This window comes from Dendropsophus ebraccatus, chromosome 1 (assembly GCF_027789765.1).
Source record: "Dendropsophus ebraccatus isolate aDenEbr1 chromosome 1, aDenEbr1.pat, whole genome shotgun sequence".
Lineage (NCBI taxonomy): Eukaryota > Metazoa > Chordata > Amphibia > Anura > Hylidae > Dendropsophus > Dendropsophus ebraccatus.
The window spans coordinates 50,331,154-50,358,809 of NC_091454.1; the positions used below are offsets into that span (position 1 = coordinate 50,331,154).

Here is a 27,656-nt window from a genome sequence, read left to right on the forward strand (position 1 = left end):
TGGAGAGGAGTGAAGCTATCTATTGGAGAGATTCATGCTGCTGATGTCATCCCTGCAAATGTACTGTATAAAGTCTATGAATGGAACTCAAATGTCAAAGGATTCAAGGAAGTTTTTTTTTTTTTTTAAAGTGAGATTAAACCTTTGCATCCTATTCACACTTAAGTAATACTACTGGTCTTCATAGTATCTTTAAATGATTTGAGCAAACCTCTGTTGATATGACTTTTTATCCCTATGAAAGAACTATTTTAGCCATTTAAGACACCTAAAGTTATTTATGTTTTTATAGTCTATTTTCTTAAAGGGGAAAGATGTATAATAGAAGGTTCAATGTTATACAAAATAATGAACCACAAGCTTTAAATTCCTTCTTCTTGCCTGATAAAGAGCAAAACGTTTGAATATAACATTACCTTTTGCACAGTCTGCCCCATGGAATCCTGGAAAGCAATGGCAGACTCCTGAAACACATTCACCATTTCCATCACAATTTCTAGGACAATCTTGAACGGAATCTTGAAGAAAAACAAAAACCACAGTGTGACTTCAATATATATATATATATATATATATATAAGACTGTACATAAGACTAACATTCTACTGGAAAGAGTGAAAATAGATCAACAAAATAAGTTTTGTACATATAATAAATGACTATATTTGACACACTGGGGACACTAACCCTACACAAAGCCCCATCAGCAGTTGGCATGGATAATTCCTGAATCATATGAGACACAAGGCTTTTAGCAATGTTCATTAGAATATACTGTATCCACGATACACTGGAACCATTATTAATGAAAGTAAAAAAAAAAAATCCTGACATTACTTTTAAGACATGTCACACTATTTGCACATGGTGATTTTTTTTTCTAAGCAAGCTCTCTGCTCCTTTGCTTGAAAGCACAAGAAGGTAGTTTTTCTATATCCAAAGGTGTACTTAGTGTGATCTCAGGTTGACATATGTCTGCGTCTCCCTCTCTTATTGCTGATCACAGAGTGCACAGGCTTTCAGCTTTTTCCATTGCCCTTGATAGGGAAAAAAAGTTCTGATAATAGGCATATGTGCAAGAGCCTCTGAACTGAATGAAATGCTGTTTCTTTCTCTTGATATCTGTCCAATTACTGTCACTGCTTTTCCAAGATGCCTACCTGGCTATTAGACTGGTTACCTCTGACTTTTTAGTTGTGGTTTCCTCTAGTCCAAGTGTATTCTGCCCCTCCCCCCCCATAGATGTCCATGCACTTTACATGTTTTGTGTCCTTTGATCAATGAGAAAGCCTGCTAGAATCTAAACAATCAGCAATGAGGTGGAAGGAGAAAGAATAAGGGTAAATGGAAACAAAAAAAGGGTCAGTGACCACAGAAATCCTACAAATATAATGTGGTCTGTGTGAGAAATAGAAACACCTCTTTGGTTTTGCCATTAGGTTTACATCTTGCTTCCCTTTCTGGAGTTTCCTATATGAGCTTTTGCCTAAAACCAGGATGTCTGATGTCACTGCTGTCTCTGCTGAGTATTAAAAAGTCCTGTGTGTAAGGGGCCTATTCCACGGAGCGATAATCGGCCGAATCGGCCCGTTTGGCCGATTATCGCTCTGTGGATTAGAGAGAACGATCAGCTCTTGATCTTGTCATCGGCTGATCGTTCATTTAGGTTCAAACCTAAAATCATCGGTCGCCACCCGTGCATCGCTACGTGGAATAGTGGGCACGGCGGGCAACCGACGATTTCACAAACATCATACATTACCTGTCCAGGCACAGGTCTTCTCCTTCTCCCGGTCCCGCGCGGCAGCATTAGCTTCGGAGCGGCCTGTCTGAGCTGACAGACCGCTCAGTCAATCACTGGCCAGGACCGCCACTGCCAGTAATTGGCTGAGCGGTCTGTCAGTTCAGACAGGCCGCTCCAAAGCTGATGCTGCCACGCGGGACCAGGAGAAGGAGAAGACCTGCGTCTGGACAGGTAATGTATGAAACAAGGGCTGCAAGGATGTCCCTGCAGCCCTCGCTTACGATTTTCGGGCCGTGGAATAGGCCCAGTAAACGAGTGCCAATCTAGCAGATCATTTACATCGTTGATGGGGCCTGCTCGGCCCGTGGAATAGGAACCTAAGGCTGTGCTTCTACATTTGCATTTGAGAACTGCAGAGAAAAACCATAGAAAATGCAAAACTACAAAAAATTACATGCAGCAACAGTGTTCCTTTGTCATAGACAATATGGCAAGCCTGGTCAAGCTATGTACACTGAGACAGCCGGAAACGGGACATCATTTAACAGCAAAAGGCGCACGTCTACTGATAATGATGACCACAAATAATGACCAATATTAATAGGATTAACTGTTTCACAATTTCTTTATGGATCAATTGTATCAGTCTGCATCAATTTGTATGTTCGTTTGTTTTTTATAGCCATTGAAGTTGAAGGTTGAAGTCTTATTTAATAAACAAACGCCAAACAGGATAGTATAACAGGATGCTACAGAACGCCTATGTTGCAGGATCCTGTTGCTCTAGATGTGCATTGTGCAAAAAAAACAGAGTCAAATTTTTCTGTCTTGACAAAAAATAGGATCCTGACCACTCTGTTCCTCTATCAAAGAAAAAAAAAATACTTCTCAGATGAACATAAACACTTTTAACCATAATAGACACACTTTACAAAACCAACAAAACAGTGAACAGAGCCATAAAAAAAAAAATCAAGTAGAAGTATTAACAGGTAACCAAATGTAAACTGACTTTTACAAATCCTTTTTACAGTTTATGAACGGTTGTCACATCCCTAATCTTGCTGTGAATATTAACATAATGTAGTCAGCAAAGAGATGTCCCTTCAAGGCTCACTCTATGTAAAAGTCTTAAAACATTGACTGGGGATATTATACCAAGCCAAACTATTTCTCCAAAAGGAATAATTCCCCATCTGCATACAGCCGTTTCAGGGTTGTTGCCCTTCTTCAGTACAGATCAGGATGTTTGGCTGGCTAGTGAGAGGTCTACCAACATGGGTCCAAGGGATATTAATTCTCCTTAAGGAGAATCCATCATAAAGACGTGTGGAGACTTACAAGCCATTGCTGCTCCACTGGAAATTCTGGGAAGAAAGGACTTTTGCTATCTTGGCACAATTTGTAAAAAACAATTTGAGTTAAAAAGGAAGGATTTTGAGATAGGTAGACTTCAAAAAAGTATATTTCAGATGCTTATACTGTACCAATACATATTACAAACACCCACCAATCTGATCTAGGGTCATAGGTGTCAGTTCTTGCATAATATGGGTGTGTATACACATATAAAATATACACGTGTGAAGCATGCCTAAGAATATGTGAAAGAAGTGTAGAGGATTAGAAAAAAAGGATCAGTTTAGAAGTTTCCAGAAAAAGTGCTCTTAGTGTTGATTAAAGGGGTTATCCAGCGCTACAAAAACATGGCCACTTTCCCCCTACTGTTTCCAGTTTGGGTGGGGTTTTGAAACTCAGTTCCATTGAAGTAAATGGAGCTTAATGCAAACCACACCTGAACTGGAGACAACAGTAGGGGAAAAAGTGGCCATGTTTTTGTAGCGCTGGATAACCCCTTTAACTCTATCTGTCCAGGGGTATGTCCATCTCAAGAAGTTTTATCCTAGCCACAAGGTACAGATAACAGGTGATTGGTGGGCATCTGACCTGCACAGTTTTGTCTAAGCCCCATAATGTTTTCCCCATTTTTGGGATTGATGGTGTTCCCAGCAGTTGGATCCCACTGTGGACAGAGGATAACTAATTGAGAGATCAATTTAAAGCTAAAATTCTGTCACCTGAATGGAGAGGAGCTGCAGTACTAGACACGGCCCACAGACAAGTATGGTGAAGTAGGAAATCAGACCATGTTTTCTAGCCCTAGACAAGCCCTTTTATAAACTGCGAATTGTGCCATCCTTTAATATGTGGTTATGTAAACCTAAGCTTTTGCTCTTCATATGTCATCAAAGGGGTTTTAGGATGTAGAACTTCAGCCAAGTCCAACCTTAAAAAAGGGCTGCAGTGCTAAAGATTGTGTCCAAGCCCCTTCACAATTACTTCATAATTAAGAGAATTATGTGTCACAAGCACCATCAAAATAAATGTGAACTATTGTGAATTCTGCATTAACAGGTTTTAAGTACTTTATAGAGTCCTGTGGCCCATTGACGTTGCTGCATGAGGGGTCGAGGGGTGGCAGTATCATTTTGACATATTTGACAGATTATATATCTGCTGTGTTATGCTAATACCAACCTAGTTCTGTATTAAAATCTAAAATCTATAACATTGACACAAACATCATCACAATCAGAGAATGTACAATAAAGGAATATGCTTACCAAGAACAACTGTATTGAATGATACTATCTCCTTGTCCTTTCCATCATTATAGAAGGCCAAGTGCCAAATTCCGACATCCAAGTACTGGACAAACACGGCCTCATTCTGTACCAACGTCTGAATGCTGCGGCGCTCTCTTGGGGCTTCTATTACACTCCACTTCTCCTTGCCATCCAAACGCTCCATGAAGTCGTACTGAAAATGGAAATGACATTAGAGCTTATCTAAGATGTTAGGATGGTTTAGAACAGGATGTAAATTATGATAATAATAATTATACCTCATTAGTCTAACTCCATCACATAATGCTCAAATCCAAGGCTTGTGCCATTTCAACAACATTAACATTCTGGGATACATATGATAGTTACAATATTAAAGCAGTTCTCACATTTTAATGATTGGTATATAAGAACAGATGAAAGTGTAAGGAGCATAAGAGTATAAAGAGTATAAGAAAATGATGCATTATGAAATATGATGCATTATTAGGGGAAATATTATTTTTTATTATATGCAGAATCTTTTTGTATAGAACTTAACTTTTTAAACTTGAACTTACAGTATTACTATAAGTAAGACTAATATAGGTCATTGTTGTACATACAGTAGTGCCTGTGCATCCCTCCCTTGTCACAACACTACCAGCCCCCTTGCTCCCCATATTATCTCACCAAAACTCTGCTACAGCTTAGAGAGTAACTATCCTCTTGCTGTGGAGCCAGGATATGCATTTAGCAGCATCAAAATATGTCACTGGTTCCATCAAAAATACTGTACTTCTGCGCTTGTTTACTGGACCTATTAGATGGCCCGATAAGGGCAGTAAGGGCTGCATGGACATTGTTAGCGATGTCCATGCAGCCCTTGCCCAAACACCTGATACCTTACCTCTCCCTGCTCTCGGTCTCCTCTCCTGTGCTCTGCAGCTTCTCGGTGCCAGCAGCAGCGGCTGAGTGGCCTGTTAGCTGACGGGTATCAGGTGTTTGGGCAATCATCAGCCATGCATCGCTATTACATGTAGCGTTGCCCAGTTGACACCCGGCGATTTTAGATCCAAACCTAACCCAATGATCATTCGATGGTTGTTTCATCGGCTGATCGTCTCTATTACACGGAGCGATAATCGGACGATTATGGCTCCATGTAATGGGGCCCTTACCCCTCAAAAACAATAAAGAATGAATGGTATGCAAGCTTTCAGAGCATTTGACAACAGATAAATCCTACTGAAATTAATGAAGAAATGATAAGAACAGAAGAAAATCATTTTGCACTGTGGCCAGAAAGAGAGGCTGCTGTAAATGGGCACTTATACTGAATAGCCTCAAATGGCAATATAAGGAACCCAGCTCTTCTACTTTCTTTTCCAATAACAGGAATATATTGAGGGACTGATATTTACTGTATACAACTCCTTATTATATAAGAGGAGGATAACCAGAAAAATAATCTGACTTATCTGGCTGTATGACAGTAATTCTGTGATTCTTAAACTTTCCAAGGCCAAGAAATCTCAGAAGAATACATTTTTGATAAATATTTGTATCCTGTTACCTGTATTAATGTTTATGTGTTGACTACACAAAGACTGGATTTGGGCAATATTCTAATTATAGAGCACTTTGTACAATACCATGTAATAGGTTTTCAGTGTCCTTTGCTTGTTTCTTTCCAATTTCCGTACAATTTACTTATTTGTGTAAGCTGTTTCACAGGTTTGCAAATTTCATTGTGAAACAGAGCAAAACTGCTTTTGAATATTGCTTTTGTATGAGCTGTAAAGCAGGAAAGCTGTATCACGTTGCCATGCCTGAATGATGAATCTATTAGAAAATTCACATTAGTAATATGCCTTGGTTCCTCATTCAGTAGTACTAGGAGGAGGGTAATGTGCTGTTAACAATACATTAGCTTCAATTCAAGTGAATGGAAGTCAATGCATTGCTAACTGTGCATTAGATTTCACAATGAATAAACTCTAAAGTGGATCTGTAAAATATTCTATAACTACTATTTTACTGCAATGACACAGACATTGAAATAGCGGCCAAACTCTGGATGATTTGGAGAGAATAGTGGAGAAGTTTTTATAATGGTCTGTAGGGACGTGAACTGGTATTCGCAGTATGCGCAGTATGTTCTATACAGAACAAATAATGTATTGTTTATGTCAGACATGAGTAAATGACATGGCCTCGCCAATGCAATAATGCTAATCATTTATATTCTCCTGGGTAGCACTATTCTTAGAGGGGTTGTCTAGGGTATAAAACTCACTTTTATATAAACTATTAGGTAGTCTAAGTTAATAGAGGAGAGATCATTCTTAAGAACTCCATCACTTGTGTACAGACAACTCATTGTTTTAAATAGGTGTTATGTATAATTTCACCTAGGGTGGCGCTGCAGAGTTTTTGAATACGTCCTGCCAGGTTCCTCCACAGATGACAACTTATTGCTGGCCCCAGCAGAGGGATAAGCCTATTGACAGTGGACTCTTCTATATCAGAAGTGTCCAAATACAAGAGGCCGTTTAAAGAGGATATTCTGGAATTGTCCATTGTAATGTAATACATATTTACCATGAGCTAAAGCCATGAGCCATGTTCACAAGCTGCAGATTTGTTGCAGATTTTGACTTTCCTATTGAAATGAATTGGGACATTAATCTATAGGAATGCCACAACAAATCTGCAATAAACAATAGCAAACAATGAAAGGTATTGTAAGGATGGCCAACCACAGCTCTATTATTTCTGTGCAGACTGTAGGTCTTAATTATCTTGCAGCTTGAAGCAAAGAGTCTATGAAATGAAAGGACATGTCATAAAACACTGATATGGGAGGGTGGTCCAGCCACTGGGTCTCACATTGATCATGAGAATGGGATCATGTTAGTCTAGCTGACAAAGAAAGGTTCTGATCAGAGCAAGAGCTGTGATTAGCTCCCCGCAGGGTCGCGGTGTCAGGAAGACGACTGGATGACAGGAGACAAGAGCTCTTATTTATATGGAAAGAGAGAAATCAAACTCATAATTCATCCACAACGTTTCTCAGTTGCATTCATTTTCTGTTAGTTTTGTGATCTTTTAATAGGAATAGTTTAACAAAAAAAAAGAAAAAATGGGAGGTCGGGGTTATGTACTCCTGCTTTATTTTCTTACTATATGAACATTTACAATAGTATATCGTGTAAATAGGGCTCTACATTGTACTATGTTTTTATGTGACCTTTTCAGGTGAATAATGTTCAGTTTTTATTGCACAGCCTAGTCCTATAGAAACTTTAATAAGTACTATTTAACCCTTTAACTCAAAATCATGTACATGTATGTGACTGAGCCATGAACAAGCCCGCTCCATACTTGTGACTCCTGGTTGCTTCGACAGCCGAGGGACACTGCTAAAAGCCGCCATGGAACCGTCTCTGTTATCGGTTATATTAATTGTTGAAATGCCACTATTAGTGCGGACAGTGGTGTAAAAACACCAGCGGGGGCCATACCCCAAGGGACACTTGTGGTTCAGTCTAGGAAAAAATTACAGACATTTCTAAACTTCTTAATTCAAGGATGCATCACACATACAGGACCTGCTGCAGATTGATGCAATCACACATACAGGACCTGCTGCAGATTGATGCAATCACACATACAGGACCTGCTGCAGATTGATGCAATCACATATACAGGATCTGCTGCAGATTGATGAAATAACACATACAGTATCTGATGCAGATTGATGCAATCACACATACAGGACCTGCTGCAGATTGATGCAATCACACATACAGGACCTGCTGCAGATTGATGCAATCACACATACAGGACCTGCTGCAGATTGATGCAATCACATAAACAGGATCTGCTGCAGATTGATGCAATAACACATACAGTATCTGCTGCAGATTGATGCAATCACACATACAGGACCTGCTGCAGATTGATGCAATCACACATACAGGACCTGCTGCAGATTGATGCAATCACACATACAGGATCTGCTGCAGATTGATGCAATCACACATACAGTATCTGCTGCAGATTGATGCAATCACACATACAGTATCTGCTGCAGATTGATGCAATCACACATACAGTATCTGCTGCAGATTGATGCAATCACACATACAGGACCTGCTGCAGATTGATGCAATCACACATACAGTATCTGCTGCAGATTGATGCAATTGCACATACAGGATCTGCTGTAGATTGATGCAATCACACATACAGGATCTTCTGCAGATTGATGCAATCACACATACAGGATCTGCTGAAGATTGATGCAGTCACACATACAGGACCTGCTGCAGATTGATGCAATCACACATACAGGACCTGCTGCAGATTGATGCAATCACACATACAGGACCTGCTGCAGATTGATGCAATCACACATACAGGATCTGCTGTAGATTGATGCAATCACACATACAGGATCTTCTGCAGATTGATGCAATCACACATACAGGATCTGCTGAAGATTGATGCAGTCACACATACAGGACCTGCTGCAGATTGATGCAATCACACATACAGGACCTGCTGCAGATTGATGCAATCACACATACAGGACCTGCTGCAGATTGATGCAATCACACATACAGGACCTGCTGCAGATTGATGCAATCACACATACAGGATCTGCTGCAGATTGATGCAATCACACATACAGTATATGCTGCAGATTGATGCAATCACACATACAGGACCTGCTGCAGATTGATGCAATCACACATACAGGACGTGCTGCAGATTGATGCAATAGCACATACAGGATCTGCTGTAGATTGATGCAATCACACATACAGGATATGCTGCAGATTGATGCAATCACACATACAGGACCTGCTGCAGATTGATGCAATCACACATACAGGACCTGCTGCAGATTGATGCAATCACACATACAGGACGTGCTGCAGATTGATGCAATCACACATACAGGATCTGCTTCAGATTGATGCAATCACACATACAGGATCTGCTGCAGATTGATGCAATCACATATACAGGATCTGCTGCAGATTAATGCAATCACACATACAGGACCTGCTGCAGATTGATGCAATCACATATACAGGATCTGCTGCAGATTGATGCAATCACATATACAGGATCTGCTGCAGATTGATGCAATCACATATACAGGATCTGCTGCAGATTGATGCAATCACGCATACAGGATTTGCTGCTGATTGATGCAATCACACATACAGGATCTTCTGCAGATTGATGCAATCACACATACAGGATCTGCTGCAGATTGATGCAATCACACATGTGTGATATAACGTGATTCATTTGAATATAACAATTTTTAGGATCCAACTTGAACCACATGATGGAATAATATGCAAGTTTGGGTCTATTATACTGTAAGAAACCAGACACTTTCTAGAGCAACATAGAAAGTATATTAATGCAAATCTAATGCCTAGGTCAAAAAGAGGGACATGTAAGGGGCAAAGAGGGAAAGATGGACTTCGCTCAAAAGTAGGGACTGTCCCTCCAATACAGGGAGCTGATTCATTGGCATGGCAGGCCAGTACTAGGCCTCTGTAACTGCTGTTAGTTATCCACTTGTTCAGGCTTCCATCTGCAGGTTGTGCTGGTAGATCACTGATTTAACGGCATTGTATTGATCTGTACAAACAATATATTACTTACCCATAATAAAATCAAAATCCTCCAATTTCTTTTAAATAAAAAAAAACTTAACATATTTAGTAGCACTGTGTGCAAAATATCTTAACCATTAGAATAAAACATTATTGAAACATTATGGTGAATGGCAACATAAAAAAATAATAATTAAAAAATAAAAGGTAAAATATTTGTATTATGATGAGCACCCTTCAGCCCAATTTATACCATTTTTTTTTATCTGAATGGATGTCACTAAACTTTACTGCCAACAGTCTCAATATATCATAAAAGTAATTTCACAACTGAGAGATTTGATAAAAAAAAAAAAAAAAAGTTTTTCTAAAAGTACCAATGATCGAGTCATAAGAAAATCCTAATTATCCTCTGATTTCACAATAGTCCCCTTAAAATTATTCCGATTTATAGCTCATTACTGCAGCAAATGCACACTTTAGATTCTATTCAAGGTCAAACAATAAATCACTGACCCCACAAGCTTACATTCTAATTCTGGTATCTAAAACATGAAAAAATGATAAAAGATAACTAGATACCTAAAATAAACATGTTAAGATTCATCTTGTACAATAACTAATAAAAATGTAAGACACAGAAGGAATAAACATGATGTAAGGGATGGGAGAGAAAGCCGCAGGTGAATATATATGGTATTTACAAGGGAGAGAGACAAATCTAGTGAAATGTCTTTAAAGCTGGGTTCACATTTCTTCTGAATTTTTTTTTTTAAAAGGTAAAAACATTTTAGGCGAAAAATGTAAAAAAAAAAAACAGGTTTCGATTTGATATGACCATTCAGCCAATAACTGTTTTGCCAAATGGCTGCACTTTGCGCTTACAGCCTAACTCTTCCAATTTCAACTCAAAAGCTAATGGCTTGAGGAAAATCTGATAACCGGAGGTCATAAAGGGTTCTTGAGTTGTGTATTTCCCCAAGGGCAAAAGTCTGCGTTGGTTTCCCATGGGTAATTTGGTTTCTTCCCATTTTCCAAAAATTTACTAATAGCTTTATTTGGAGGGAAATAATTTAGATTCTGAGCTCAACTGGGCATAGGGATGACATTCTGTGTACAGTGTTATGAAATAGGTTGGCGCCATAGAGGCTAAATATTACAAACAGTAGCATAAATGTAAAACATAAACATTAATAAGATACCTCATGACCTCAATGGACAAGAGACAACACAAGATGGTAGCACAGGCAGCCATTATACGAATTAGGATCTAGACTGCCAACTAGGTGGTCTCCACTGCTCACTCCTCCAGCTCTCTCAGGTTAATGTCTGACTGAGAACTAAGTACTTGTGACTGTTTCCTTGACATTTCATGGATATCACTGCAGTCTGTGCACTGTCAAAGGGGTATTATCCACTGCTCACTTGTTAACTGGACAGCTGAACATTTCAGATGATGTGACAGGTTGTCTTTAAAGTGCTGTATCTGGCGACAGCCTACTTTTAAAAGTATTTAAAGTTCTTGTGCCATCTGCAGACTTGGTGGGAGTAAAGTAATACTACTACTTTTATTATTATTATTATTATTATTATTAATAATAATAATAATAATTAATTAATAATAATAATAATAATAAAGAATAAAAAGAGTCAATCTATCTCTTACTGATACTAAGATATCCATAAATCTAACTGAAGGGAGAACTTAAAGAACCCTACTAAAGGCAATCTTATCACTTGCCTACTACACTGTTAAGTCCCTATTGTAATTATTGTAAATGAGCATTGCTAAAATGCTTCTGGGGCCCATAATTGGACCATGTAAAAGTGACACAGAAAACGCCCGATCCTCTGCTGATTGGGTCTGATTTACAGCCTGAGGAGGCAGGACGTGAGGATACAGCCAATGGCCGGACTGGAGAACTGTTGGATCACAAGCAGCACAGATGTAAGTATAGTCTACTACCTGTGATCTTTATTTGTGCCTATATTTGTGCTGTCAGTTTTTTGGGCTGCCCGAACAATTTGTCGTGCCATGTAAAAGAACTACAAACGAGCGCTGATTTTGCTGATCGGTGCTCATTTGAGGCCCCCGACAAAAAGGCATTATGCAAAACTGTAATGTACACTTCTTTTCAATGTATGCATCTGGTATCTGTATCTACAACAGTTTTAAAGGGAGCCTGTCTTCCCTTTATTATGTTTTTTTAATGGGGGCCAGTGGCTTCTCCTCGTTCCACCAGAGTGATAAGTTTCTCCCAATACCTAGACAGGAAGAAACCAGGCACTCACTACCGGTGAGTGCCCGGTGCCCCAATTGCATCATGATTCAGGCAAGTGAAGGCGAATTCCCTTTAACTATCAGAGAACTGTTGTGTGTGAGCTGCATTATCATATGAAAATCGAGATTTGACTCATTTTCCTTGGTTATTATTAATTTAGCTGTAATGAACTTATTAGTGCAGTAAAATAGTCAGAATAAAACAAATAGTTGAATACTAGACGTTTTAACAGTACGTTGGAAAATGTACGGCGCCATTATTATTGTAAATGCGGAAATTATTCAAGTTGAATGTGAATTTAAAAGCGGAATGGCCAAGAGTCTGTATGAAAGCTGGTAGAAAAATGAAGTCATGGTCACGCATTTATGTTTTGTTTTTTTCTGCCTACTGAATCTGTCAGTGTTTTTTCAGGGCAATATAAAAAAGGATTCTTGTGTTGCAATTACAAATAATGTGTGGTGTGGAGAACTGTAATAAAATGGAGAAATATTTCGGAATAATAATAGTGGTAAAAAAATTACAAAGTACTGCTGCATAAGTGCAATTTGGGGAAACATCACATGTGGCTATAGATCACCTGAACCTCTACAACTCATAGGAGGCTGAGAAGAAGCTACTGTGCTTTGTGATTTATTCATATTAACTTCAGATCAAAAAACGAACACTGGGCTTGGATGATGTTGCAGTAAGATTTTGTGATTTAGTGATAGTCTAACACATTCAGATTGAATACTCTATGGGGGAGATTTATCAAAGGGTGTAAAATTTAGACTGGTGCAAACTGCCCACAGCAACCAATCACAGCTCAGCTTCCAGCTCTGGTGAAAGAAAAGATGAGCTGTGATTGGTTGCTATGGCAAGTTTGCACCAGTCTAAATTTTACACCCTTTGATAAATCTCCTCCTGTGTACCAACTTCCATAGTATACAACCCTAATCCAGCAATGTGACAGAGAGATACAACAGCAACCTGCCAGTGCTAGGATTTACTGTAAACAGTATATGATCCCGCCTTGACTGCCTCTGTTACTACTTCTAATACCAACAATTCTCTGTAGACATCCACCATACAGAGGTCTAGCACTGTGTATAGGTGTATTGTCTATTGTTGTATATAGTATATACAACTACAGTATATAGTAGCTCTTTTAGAGGTGTGACGTCGGGTCAAGGTGAAGCGCATCTTAGTGTGAAACAGCTGTTGCCTTGTGTTCTTCATGTTGGCTGTTTTGTAACCACAATAAAACATTCTTTACATTACAGGTGAGTGCATCTCCATTGGAATCTATCATTTGGACTTATTTTTGGATCCGCTGACAATCCATGAGTGGAAGTCCATGTCCAACGTTAAATGAACCACAAGGATAGTACCAAGGTACTACTTACTGTTATTAAAACCATTTATCTTCATAAAGAAGTTTCTTCCCTGTGTCTCAGACATTGGTCTCAGACATTCGATCGCTATGTGAGAGACTTAGGATATATGCCCCTGCTGCTCTTTGTTTCCAGAAGACCAGGATATTTCTTTGGATTTAGACTCTGCAGCCTCCATCTCTAATTTCAGTATCCCTGTGCTAGTGGGTAGCGTATGCCATCTGACACACACGCACACACACACACACACACACACACACACACACACACACACACACACAGAAGAGGGGATTATGCTCTTCTATTTATTTACAATACACCCGAAGAAGCAGCAGCACAGAGGATGTCATAGAGCAGTATTGTCCAGCCTCTGAATTAAGCCCTGGGGTAAGTTGTAAAACTCATTGTAAACCTGTATAGTCTCTGTTTCTCCCTCGCTATCTCCAGTTATCTCACCTGCCTTGTTGTTCACCCCTCTGCTCTCTATTGAAATGTATAAGGAACATGTAACACCCGGTCCTTTACATCCAGAAAATCTTACAAAACAAAAACATGTTCAGAGGTTTCAAATGGTTATTGCGAAAAAAATTCTAATAATTAGTTTATACTGGGAATAAAACCTCACACATAGCAAAAGATACATTTTTTTAAAGGTGTGAAAACAGTAACTATTTAATGCCATGCAGAGCTCAAAAACCACAAAAATTACTTTTCCAAGAACATTTTACTTTTATAATTCAAGTCCTCATGAGTGCTCATAATGTTTATCCTTGCAAAGACACTAAAGCGCAGGGAAGTAATTTCCAAACCAGAAATTGGCATCTTCTGTTTGCTATGTCTGTACAGTAAACACTCCTTCCCATGCTGCCCACAAGTAAAATATCGGAATACGCACTCAGACTTGTTTTTCAGTAGTCCATAATGTAAAATGCATCACTTAACATTCTGTCAGTGTTCCTGTCTTGTAAATTAGAAATCGAAAGGAAACCTTTTTTCTATATGTTACACAAGAAATCAAAAGTCAGGATGGTAAATATATCTCTAAACAGAATGGTGGTATATACTGGAAAAAAAGGATGCTTTTAAAAGATGCATCTAAGAGCAGGGACACTGTCAGTCACTATATTTTATCCTAAACTTGCTTTGGCGAATGTCTGAGAGGCTGTGGGTTGAGTGCTGTAATATATAAAAAGTTTCAATTTTTTGTGCAAATCCACTCAAAAACCATGAGAAAAACACTGTTACAACTATTAATTTGTTCCTATATGCCCCCAGCACTGTTTCTGGGCATAAATGTACCTACCGATGTGGTCGGTCAGGAGGGCCTAACTAGTCAAGAGTGGCGGAATTCTTGCCGGCCATCACGCCTACCTGGGAGCGTTGTTGCTCAGGGATGGTACCTTTGTGATGCTGCCGGCTCCTACACACCAACAATCCCAGGGAGGCAGGATTGACTGTAAGATTTCCCACCAGTCATGACTAGTTATGAGCTCCAGACCACCCCCATGCCTACATCAGTAGGTTTTACAAAGTACTTTTTCGGGACATACTGTATGAGTAGCTTTTACTTAGATGCTCGGAAACAATGCTGGGGGAACATAAGAACATATTTATAACCGTAACAGGCAAAATATCACTAGACAATATGATAGATCCTAAATAAGCATTACTTTACTTTTACCTTCAATATACAATAAAGCCATGCACTACCAAAGTGTTTTAGGCACACAGGCCTTTCTCAAGTTGTGTAATGCCCCTATTCCACAGGTCGTTTAGAGGAGCAAACGAGCGCTCTCAGAGCTCGTTTGCTCCTCGTTCCCCGCTCGGAGCCGCCGCTATTCAACGCGGCAGCAGCGAGCGGGTGAGTGCGGGAGGGGAGCTGCGGGGGGGGGGGGGGGGGGGGGGCTGCCCAGGGGATCGCTGATCGTCCAGGCAACCCATAGGATATAGCAGCGTCTGCTGCCGACGCTCCTATTCAATGGAGCGCCAACAGCAGATCGCTGCTATATCAGTCGCTTGTTTTTCAACATGTTGAAAAACAAGCGACTGCAACGATCAGCCGACATGAACGATGTCGGCTGATCGTTGCACTCTATTCCACCGGACGATTATCGTCCGTAGCGTCCGATATCGGCCGAATACGAACAATAATCGTTCCATGGAATAGGGCCTTAAGACAAAATGCACCATATTGGACTTCGGTGTAGCACAGCCTTAAAGGGGTAATCCAGAGAAAAAAATGTTTTCAAATAAACATATATAAGTTATACAGATTTGTAAATTACTTCCATTTAGGAAAACAAAAACAAAAAACAACAACAACTCAAGCCTTCCAGTATTTATTAGCTGCTATATATCCAGTAGAAAGTAGTGTATTCTTTCTAGTCTGACACAGTGCTCTCTGCTGCCACCTCTGTCTGTGTCAGGAACTGTCTAGAGCAGCAGCAAATCCGTATATAAATCTGTAAACCTCTCCTGCTCTGGACAGTTTCTGATGAGGACAGAAGGGGCAGCAGAGAGCATTGTGTCAGACTGAAAAGAATGCACTATTTTCTGCTGGACATACAGCAGCTGATGAGTACTGGAAGACTTAAGTTTTTTTTCCCTTTAAACAGAAGTAATTTACAAATTTGTATAACTTTCTGATACCAGCTAAATTTAAATATTTTCCCCTCCTCTGGAGAATCCCTTTAAGCAAGTATGCCAATCCTTGCTCTGATGCACCCATTACCTCCCCTCTATATACCCCTGCCCTTAATGTCGCCCATGCTAGACTGAACCATGCAATGTTAAACATGACTTAGCAAAATAATACAAATGTCATCCATGTTCCTTTTTGTAAATGACACCATGTTAGCCTGTTCCAAACCATTTAACACACTGAAACCCCATGACTTGTGTTGAAATAGGTTTAACGTTTAGTTCTCATTTCACCTTCCAGCGACAAGAAAAGTCACTGCTGTAAGAATCTACATTTGTGTTATTTGCTATATTGTCACGCAGGTGCATACAGCTGGGAACACAGCAGGAATTCCAGAAGAGCAGTACTAGCATTGATACAGTAGAGCGATCAGTCATATCTTAAGCTTCAAAAGGAGAAGTGCCATCCAGAAAGTGAATGGCTGATTGTGATTATGGAAGCATACTATGCGCTAATACGCCATAAGTTAGCAGCTCCCCATACACTATTCACTTGATCAGGGATATAGACCAGAAGAGCACTGGGATGCAAGGCAAGACTGTTCTGTCTTTACTGTTTGTACAAAATATTATTCAAAATATAGCATTAGTTGTATGTGCACAGCATTTTACACTTGGGTCCAGAGGTATTTGGACACTGGCACAATTGTCATCATTTAGCTTCTGTACACTGGATCACAGTGGATATGAAACAAAGCTATCAATATGTGACTGGATACTTCCAAAGGGATTTAACAATGTTTTCCTAGTATTTCTCCTTAGTTTGATATTATTCCTTGTACCTGAGACCACATTTCCTGCACAGTTCCCATCTGAACCCTATTTCAATATTCCAATAATATCTCCCCCCACCCTTCTTGGAGCCTATGCAAACTAAATTCCTCCAGTCTTTCCCTGGTTAGTAATATTATCCAATCCTTGCACTATGTATAATACTTGGTGCCTATATGGCCATAGAATATGGGCACTTCCGATGTTTCTGAAGTTCACATATGAATAAACTAAATTCTATGTATTAAAATGTACTTTATTGGTATTCATATGTTAAGTATGTATTTCCAGTGGAGAACACACAGGGAGGGAAAGGCTGCTAAGGATGTTAGATATTGTAAGAAGTATAGGAAAATGTTTTGTTTTAGTAAAATAAAACATCCTAAACTTATAAATGACTTAAAGGAGGAGTCCCACAATAATCAAAAAAGGGAGGAGGGCAGGGGGATGTGGGAAAGAATAAACAACATAAACTCACCAATCCCCGTGCCTCTGTTGCGCCCCTCCTGGGTCCTGCTGGCAGCTGCCGGATGTCTTTATAGCTGGAAACTGGGTACATCATGTACCTGGCTCTTCCGGCTGCAACATCATGGCCTGTCTGAGCGATTGCCCACTCAACCAGTCAGTGACTGGGGTGGTGTCTCACCCCAGTTACTGATTGGCTGAGTGCTCAGTCACTCACTTAATGGGTGGAATCTAAGTTCCAGACAATCTATACCTATAAGCCCTTGAAGCATACATTCTGCCCTACACGCAAAGCATATAGAATATTCTTCCTATCTATATAATAAAAATGAATGCCCGTCTGTCCACCTGTCTATCCTATATAGACTTCCGAACGTCTGAACTGTTTGTCCGCAATCTTGGCAAGCAGATACAGTAGGTGCCCGGAGAGGTTAGAGCGAAGGTCCTGTCCCTGCCAGATGTACTTCTGCTCTTTGGGCACCTACTACCGTTTTCATTTATAACAGTGAGGGGTAACAACCTGCGGCTGATCTCATTGACATCTGTGGTATCTTTTGGACCCAGTTAAAGTTAAACCAAGATCAGTACTCACTTATAGCCAGCCTGTTTGTGAGATTCTGATTTTGTAAACTGTATTGTTCTTGGCTTTTAAGACACCCCTACACCTCTTTAGGGTCTAACATTAACTTCAATTTGGCAAAATGCCACCAAAGAAAACTCACTTATTTGGCAGGAAATCTCTTATGGTTGTAAGGAATACTGTATCACAAGCTGCAGAAACTCCTCAGCAAATTCAGGCACGACTGCAAGCTGAATAAATGCACCATGCTACTGCTTGAGCTTCTGGAACACCTCAGGAAACTCAGGCCAGACAGCAAGCTGACCAAATGTGCCATGCTGCTGCTAGGGCTGCTGAAACACTGCAGGAAACTTAGGCCAGACAGCAAGCTGACCAAATGCGCCATGCTGCTGCTAGGGCTGCTGAAACACTGCAGGAAACTTAGGCCAGACAGCAAGCTGACCAAATGCGCCATGCTGCTGCTAGGGCTGCTGAAACACTGCAGGAAACTTAGGCCAGACAGCAAGCTCAACAAATGCGCCATGCTGCTGCTAGGGCTGCTGAAACACTGCAGGAAACTCATAGATTGGCCTACTGGGAACAAATGTCATTAATACACCCGGGCAGTGTCAGGTACATTTTCTAGCACAGCCAAACACTAGAGTTACAGTACCATCTTGCTTTATGCTGTTAGTTTATAAAGTACTAATTCAAAGACATAAATGTAAAAGAGCACACTGTATTAAATGAAAGAGTTAATTACATTCAGATAAAAGCTGAAGGGTCATTTTTTTCATTTTAGATCAATTTTACATATATCTTTAGATTCATTTATATTTAGTAAATGTGCTTCAACGAGGAAGGAAAATGAACATTAAGGAACAGAAAATGACTAACATCTAATTTGAAATAAACTGCTTGCTGCATATTTTTACTGCTGCTTTAAAAAACCATTAAGAAAATTATTCTACTGCCAGCCCTGCCGTACAGCAAACAAGATCAAATCTATCTGTTCACAATGTCCTAATAAGAAAAGTGCACAATTCTCTTTTGGTTTTTTTTTGTTTTTAATTTTGTCTCTAAAGATGGGTTTACATGATGCTTATTTTTATTTTTTTTTTGCAGGTTGGGGTGGACAGTATTTGGCTTTTAGGTCATGTTCCCACTATTGCAAGACTCACACACCTTTTTGGCTGTTTTAAAATCACAGACATCATTTCAAAATAACGGATGTTATTTGACCTTAAAATGATGGTTTACAAATGTTTACAAACGGCCAGAAAAAGACAGTGTGTGAACCTACAAGCTTTATTCTCAGCTGTATAAAAATGTGCTCATTTTTATTAAATCATGAGAGGGAATTGCCCATTTAGAGTAGGAGTTATAAAAAAAACCCTCTTTTGCCAGCTGTACTTTGCCGAAAATTTAAGCCCTCAATTGACTAGTGCGTTCAACAGAACGCATTAGTTTAAAAAAAATAAAATAAAAATAAAAAGAAGTAAATTTTTGAAAATGGCTAAAAAAAAGCTTTGTGTGAACATGGCCTTATGATTTGCAATGGGGTTATTGACAGCAAGGTTTTCAGAGGTGAAATAGTAGAAGCATTTAAAAAATGTGTTTCACTGATAAAGTCAGTCAGTAACACAAACCCTCAGCGATTTGCAGTCAAACTTGATTGCATTTTTACGATGCAGTTTTTCACCTTGTACTTTACAATGCAATAGAAATGTGGAAAGCTGAACCATGTGAGCCAAGCCTTAAGCTATTGTCACACAGTGAGGGGAATGAATGAATAAGATTTCGTGAAAAACTCTACAAATTTATTGAGACGTTACATTCCGATCAATAAATAAAAAGTTTCCACCAAAGTAATAGCACATTTCCAGTGAACCTGACTATGATGCTAAAGTGGGCGTGGCCTCAGGCATGAGAAAAATTGTATGTGACAGAAAGAAACACATTTCACATTTTGGTGCAGTTTTTTTTTTTTAATTTGCTTTACATACTTGCATTATACTACACATTTTCCCATATTTATCTCCACCATTGTATTCTGATGCTTAACAAATGGCTTATTTTGCAGCAAAGGAAATCTCACATTTTAAGGTCTTTTTCTTGTATATCAACAGTTTTTTGAGCCTAAGGGTGCGTTCACACGTATAACATCTGCAGGCAGATCAGCAGCAGATTTGATGGCGCAGATTTGAATTTGCAGCAGATCCGCGGCAGATTTGATGGCCCAGAATTGATTTGTTTTGCATCTGCAGCTTCAAATCTGCGCCATCAAATCTGCTGCAGATCTGCTGCAGATCCTGTATGTGTGAACGCATCCTTAACCCTTCAGACGACCCAGGGCGTATAGTTTCGCCATGGAAGTCTGTCCCCAGACCACCTAGGGCGTAACTATACGTCCTGGGTGTTTCTCCGGCTATGAAGCGCGCTCCGGAGCGGAGCGCGCTTCATAGCAGGTGGGGGCCGGCTGCAACCAGCAGCCGGGATCTCACCGGTAATGACACGCTGCAGCGATCACGCTGCCGCGTGTCATTAATCGTGGCGTTTAAGTCCCCTTAAGTCCCCTTAAGGGGAGTCCCCTGTCACTTATCGATCGGTCCCAATCGTTGAAATGGACCACCAGAGGTCTCGCACCTTCCTCCGTGCGGTCCGATCGGTGATCTGCTTCACTAAGCCTGCACAGGCAGGCTCAATGAGTAGATCGCCGATCACACTGATCAATGCTATGCCTATGGCATAGCAGTCATCAGTGTAGAAATCAAAGTACTGTATGTTAAAGTAATGTGTAACCTGCATGTGGTTGTTTTCGGACTGACCTATAGAATACCGGTATCATGTCGCATTACGTAGACACAGGAACCCCCCAAACGTTACCATATTGCATTCTTTTTTACGATTTCACCAATTTATCTTCATAAATAATATATTTGGGATTCCGTCATACATGTTATGATAAAATGAAAGATGCCATTACAAAGTACAACTATTCCTGTAACAAACAAGCCATTACATGGCTTGTAGATAGAAAACTAAAAGTGCTAGAGCTCTTAGAAGGGGAGGAGGGAAAAACGAAAACACTAAGATCAAGATTTGCGCGGTCCACTGGGTCATTTTGGGCCTGGTCCTCAAAGGGTTAAAGAGTACCTGTCATTAACAAAAACTTTTAAAATGTCATAGATACATGTAAAAAGTTTTCATTGTTCAGTTCCTACATGTTCATCTGACCGTGACCGCTCAGGTCATTAGGCTGTGTTTAAACAAAGACTCCTGTTGGCCTTTTTAAGGACTTTTTTGGGCATCTGTCATTATGAAATGAAGAATACGTTTATATTATGAAAATAACGGATGCAATTTGCATAAAACGGCCATATTTTTGTCTATAACGTAAACAACGGCCACTACTATACGAATAACGGACATCATTTAACAAAAAATAGGCATTATTCGTACAATAGTGTTATACGCAAAATCAGTGTAGAACCTTGAGGATTTTATATCTGTACCAAGAACTTTTTTTATGTTGGAAGTGCTGCTGCCAAAAGGAAAACCATATGCAGAATCAGTCTCTTTTTGACAGCTCTGTAGAGAAACAATGGAGCGGCAGGACACATGCTCAGCCCACAGCTCCATTCAGCAGGGATTTAAGAGTCTCTGTACTCAAGATCATGGGGGAGCTAGTTCACATCCCATTGGCTATCTTGTTAAAAGTCCGTTTTTTTTTATTTATTTTTTTATTTTAAACAGATCATTTAACTCATCCAATTGTTTTCAATGAGTTTCTGTCGTTCCTAAACATGTCGGTTGCAGTCCATACGACCACAAATTTTAGTCAGGATCCAATTTTTTTTTAACAGTAAAATCAGTGTAGAACCTTGAGGATTTTATATCTGTACCATGAACTTTTTTATGTTGGAAGTGCTGCTGCCAAAAGGAAAACCATATGCAGAATCAGTCTCTTTTTGACAGCTCTGTAGAGAAACAATGGAGCGGCAGGACACATGCTCAGCCCACAGCTCCATTAAGCAGGGATTTAGATCACGGGGGAGCTAGTTCACATCACATTGGCTATCTTGTTAAAAGTCAGTTTTTTTTTTTATTTTAAATTTTAACAGCAAACTTGAAAAAATAAAAATAAAAAGAAGCTGCCCGTACAAAAAACAGGACATTTAACGTGTAATGTGAAGCGAGCCTATGCACTTTTTTACACACTTATTTACACAGTGATTTGTATTATTTTTTTTTACTGCAGATTCAATTCACATGTGACAGATTTCTTGCAGAAAGTTCTGCAACTGGAAACAAGTTCATATATCTGAATGGGTTTGTTATATCAACAAGAACCTGGATTTCTGTTAGTCCAGTTCATATGAATGGGACAGTTGGAGAGACATCCTCTAACAGTTCATAGAATTACCCAGTGACTTCTCTGTCTTATATCTGAGTTGTGCATGTGATGCAATTTGATGGGATCCACGGGAGCACAACCTGGGCTGATAACTGGTTTTCTAAGAAAGCTTTATACAACTGAAATCACCAGGTAATATTAACTTTAAAAGTTTTAAAAAGATTATTACTTAATACTTTTATCTATCTACACCAATTAAGAATATGGTTAACCAAAATTTTGCCCCCCCCCCCCAAAAAAAAAAAGAAATGTATATATATATATATATATATACTGTATATATATATGCATTAGAAGGTGGAAGAGTTAAAAATATCTATATATTACTTTGAAATATTTTCTTGCAGAGGGTCGACACGGAAGACAGAAGCAATAAAAGCTGACATTTCTTGCTGGCTGCATGCTGTTCTGCTCAGCTGGGTTTGGCAGCTCTCACTGCCTCCCCAACGCGCGCTGTCGATTTTACCTCAGATGGCAGGGCAGGCACAGCAGTTGGTCTGATCGAAGAGTAACTGCAAACTGAAGCAAAAACTTCTTCCTTTAGCCCTTTTTGAGTGTGCCTCTTGACTTGTGGTGAGATCTTAAGGGTGACCGAAATTGAATAAAACAGTTAACCTGCTATTCTAGTTTATTGAGTTGCTACTTAAGCTGCTTAAAATATCTAGCAAATGAATCCATGGTACATTGTTTTTCTGTACAATAACTATGACATATTATACTTATTATAGTCACTGACTAATGCAATATAAAGTATATTCACTGATCTGCCATAACATGAACCCTACCTGGCTAGTATCGTGTAGTTCCCCCTTGTGCTAGCTAAGGCCTGTGAAGACGTCCTGTGTTATCTGGCAAAAAGACATTAGTAAGCTGTAGAGTAGTGTCTCTATCGATCTAACATGTTTTGTTTCCATGATATTCCACATATTATAGTCCGATTGGGATGTGGGATTTGTGGAGTCCAAATGAACACCTTGAACTCTTTGTCATGTTCCTCAAACTATTCCTGGACAGTTTTTGCAGTGTGGCAGGTGACATTACCCTTCTGAAAGAGGCCAATGCCATTAGGGAATACTTCTGCCATGAATGGATGCACCTACGATAGTCTGCCATTGCAGACTGTATCAAATCCACATGAATGCCAAGAATTAATGTTCTCCTGTAGAACATTTCCCAGTGTATCAAACTACCCCCACTAGCTTTTCTTCTTCCCATTCTGCACTCTGATGCCCTTTTTTTTCAGGTAAGGGAGGCACAGGCTCCCGGCCATCCATTTCGATATTCCCTGGCTTGATGGTCCACTTTTTAGGCTCCTCTTCCCATTGCAGGCATTTTGAGCAATGAACAGCACAGCAGTAATCATAGGGACTCTGACTGATCTATGGCTACACAGCACTGTACACCCTGACATCATTCACATTAGATTAGATTTGTGGTACACTATCTCTTTTGGGGATCAAATCAGCTGGTTCATTGCTGCTCACATGCATTAATAGGCACCCCATGACTTGGTGGTTCATATGACTTTTTTTGACAGATAAAAACCCATTGTTTATTGGTGCGGTAGTACTCCACAAGATGCTGCCACTTTTGTCTATTGTCAAAGTTGCTCAGATCCCTATGCATGCCCATTTGTGCTGGTTCCAACAACTTTAAGATCTTACTGATGATTTGTTGCCTAATGTATCCCACTCATTGAAAGAGACCATAGTAACTTTTCACTGTCAAGGTTCACTGGTATCTACTTTTGGTATCATACTTAAAAAAAAAAAAAAAAACAGTTCAGCACCATGGACAACACACTGAATGCATCATTACAGAATAGTTATGCATCACAGGGAACATTCCCGATGTTGTTACAACTTTCTGTGTTTTCTGGGACAGTTCTGGCCCTTGATATGCTACATGATATGCCACCTTTCCATTGGAAAAACGTGCGGACATGTTCTGGACATAGACTACAAGATAGGGCCCCCTCACCTATTACCTGCTGGGGTATGTAGATATGTCTTTTGTCCTTTGGTTTGGAAAATAAAAGGGTGTTCTGGGACTTTTGCATATGCTGTACTTTATACATATTCATGACAGTAGTAACTGCTAGTAAACAACCCTCTTTGTAAAGACTTTCACTGAATCCAGTTAAATGGTAATTCCATTACATTGTGCATTCTTAACAAACGTCAAATAATTGGAATGGTCAGCAAACATAAACAAGAGAGCGGCATGAAGCAAACAGTTACAATCCCATGATGCCAAGCAGCCAACGCTACAAAGTTGCAAATTAGCAAGGCGTTAAGAAAAACACACAAAATCACATATTCAGGATGAGCAAAGACAACATTTCCGATGCCTCAGTGGTTGATTCGATTCAGACCATGTGTTTACAACAAGTGTCTCAGGCACTAAATGGAACAAACACGGCTCCAGATAACATTCCATTCATTAACTTCAGAGGAATTAGGGTGGGCAAAAAATAATTAAAAACTGGAAATGAGCAGAAGCAGGTGGAGACGAAGAATATTCAAATTGCAGTCAAAATACGATAAAGAAGTCTCTTGACCTAAAAGTAAGACCTAATACTATTCTGAGAAAAAATACTAAATGCAGAGAGTCTACACTGCCTGTTGATGTCATAGCATCTAGACAGGACACATGCTGCCGTACTTTAGAAGTCACAATTTAGGGATATAGTTGGCTGTCTCATCTCTGTTGTGAAGCTTCGTATTGAGCCTGTACTGGATATGAGGACAGCGTTCTCGCAGCTTAAGTGAGAAGGTATCGCCTAAGGGACTGTGCAGGGAGCTGGTAGCCTACTGGCTCAGCTGGCGAAGCATCTGGATTGTAGCAAAATATCTTTTATCCCAGCGACAGTGTCAGTTATTTAAACACATGGTGCAAAAATTGTCAGCTGATATGGACAGCAATAATAGAACATCCCAGATGAAAGAGATTAGCTGAGACAGTGAAGGAGGTGAGAAGGTCCTCCTGAGAGATCTGAAGGTGTTTCCTATTGATATGAAAAGACACAGTGGAGTCTTTTGTGTGAGAGCTTTAGTGATCGGCAAATTAGATGTAATTAGAGTACACACAGGCAACAGGATGCCGTCCTTGTCTCTTCATCCTGCTGAGATGGATCTCCCTCGTATTAGCACGCAGTAAGTATTCCAAGTGCACAAATCTGCCCTTCACTGACAAGTGGAGCTGTCACCCACAACAAACAGCTGTCCATACACATCAATACAGATCGGAAATCTAGAGAAAATCATGCTGTTTAGTCAACAAGCAATATATATATATATATATATATATATATATATATATATATATATATATTTGGGATTTTAGTTGATTGTTTTCACCGGCTCATTGTTGGTTTGTAAAGGTTGCTGCTTTCTATGACAATACCAGAAGTTAAAGTGACAAACTGCTGATTGATGGGATGCAGATTCATTGTTAAGCCTGAATGAATAACCTTTTTTAACTACAGCGCCAGACAATGACCAAAAAAAAAATCCAAACACAGCAAAACCCACGGTGCATGGCCAACTTAAAGTTTTCAAGTCTGGTTTTCTCTTGAATGTACTGCAAATGAAAAAATGTACATTGCATATGGGAGGGATTATAAAGCTGTGAATGTTTTCTACACCATCAACATTGCAGTACCACAATGAAGTGATGCAGTAAAGCAATGAAATGATGCAGTAAAGCAATGAAATGATGCAGTGATGCAATGAAATGATGCAGTGATGCAATGAAATGATGCAGTAAAGCAATGAAATGATGTAACATCGCAATAAAATAATGCAGCACCACAATGAAGTGATACAGTAAAGCAATGAAGTTATGCAGCACCACAATGAAATGATGCAGTAAAGCAATAAAATGATGCAGTGATGCAATGAAATGATGCAGTAAAGCAATGAAATTATGTAACATCGCAATAAAATGATGCAGCACCACAATGAAGTGATACAGTAAAGCAATGAAGTTATACAGCACCACAATGAAATGATGCAGTAAAGCAATAAAATGATGCAGTGATGCAATCGAGTGATGCAGCACCACAATGAAATGATACAGTAGAGCAATGAAATGATGCAGCACCACAATGAATTGATGCAGTAAAGCAATGACATCATGCAGCACCACAATGAAATGATGCAGTACCACAATGAAATGATGCAGTAAAGCAATAAAATGATGCAGTGATGCAATGAAATGATGCAGCACCACAATGAAATGATGCAGTGATGCAATAAAATGATGTAGTAATCCAATGAAATGATGCTGTAATACACTAAAATGATGCAACATCTCAATAAAATGATGCAGTACCGCAATGAAATGATAAAGCACTGCAATGAAATGATGCAGCACCAAGATGAAATGATACAGCACTGCAATGAAATAATGCAGCACCGAGATGAAGTGATACACCACTGCAATAAAATGATGCAGTAACACACTGAAATGATGCAGTACCGCAATAAAACTGCAATGTGGCTTCACTGTTCACTTGTTTCATGTTTTTTGGCCTAAAAGTGTTTAGATACATAGTAGCAATTTAATCCTTGCTGTGTCAGGGATGGGCTAAGCCTGTGAATATAGCGGCCACATAATTTTGAGTCTGCTAGAATATTTTTTTGTGCTTTTTAGGCTAAGTATCCTATCCTTATTCTATGCTGTCTTCAAACAGGACAGCATAGCCTGATATCAGATCCACTTTATTACAACTTTACGATTATGATTCCAATCGTACAGGTTTCAGGACAAAGTGTCCCTTAGTATTCTTTTCTGGCTCCATACCTATACTTAGCTTGCTTTATGAACTGTATTTAGGAAGCAGAGACATCAGGTACAGTAATGTAATGTAATGAACCCCTCTGAACGTAGTTAAAGAATTAAGACTTAAGATCCTGTCCAGTGACATCAGTAAAAACTGAAGTCTCTGGCAAAAAAAAAAATTCTGACCTTTTATAACTGTGCAGTGTTATTGAGTAATTGCATCAAATTGGCCTTCAAGCTGTTAATATATCATTGGATACAGTTCAATCTCTCTCAATTCTATATTTTGTGTTTTTTAAACAGTTGCAT

At 39.4% G+C, this 27,656-nt stretch overlaps 1 protein-coding gene across 1 annotated transcript in view; it reads right to left on the reverse strand.

The window, feature by feature from the left end:
• TENM2 (teneurin transmembrane protein 2) overlaps positions 1-27,656 on the reverse strand; it is a 750,809-nt gene that overhangs the window by 182,306 nt on the left and 540,847 nt on the right. The window contains exons 9-10 of the mRNA XM_069970729.1: positions 4,369-4,564; positions 417-518 (exon numbers count right to left, since the gene is read on the reverse strand). Coding sequence (XP_069826830.1) covers positions 417-518; positions 4,369-4,564 — 298 coding nt within the window. The remainder of the gene's footprint in view (positions 1-416; positions 519-4,368; positions 4,565-27,656) is intronic.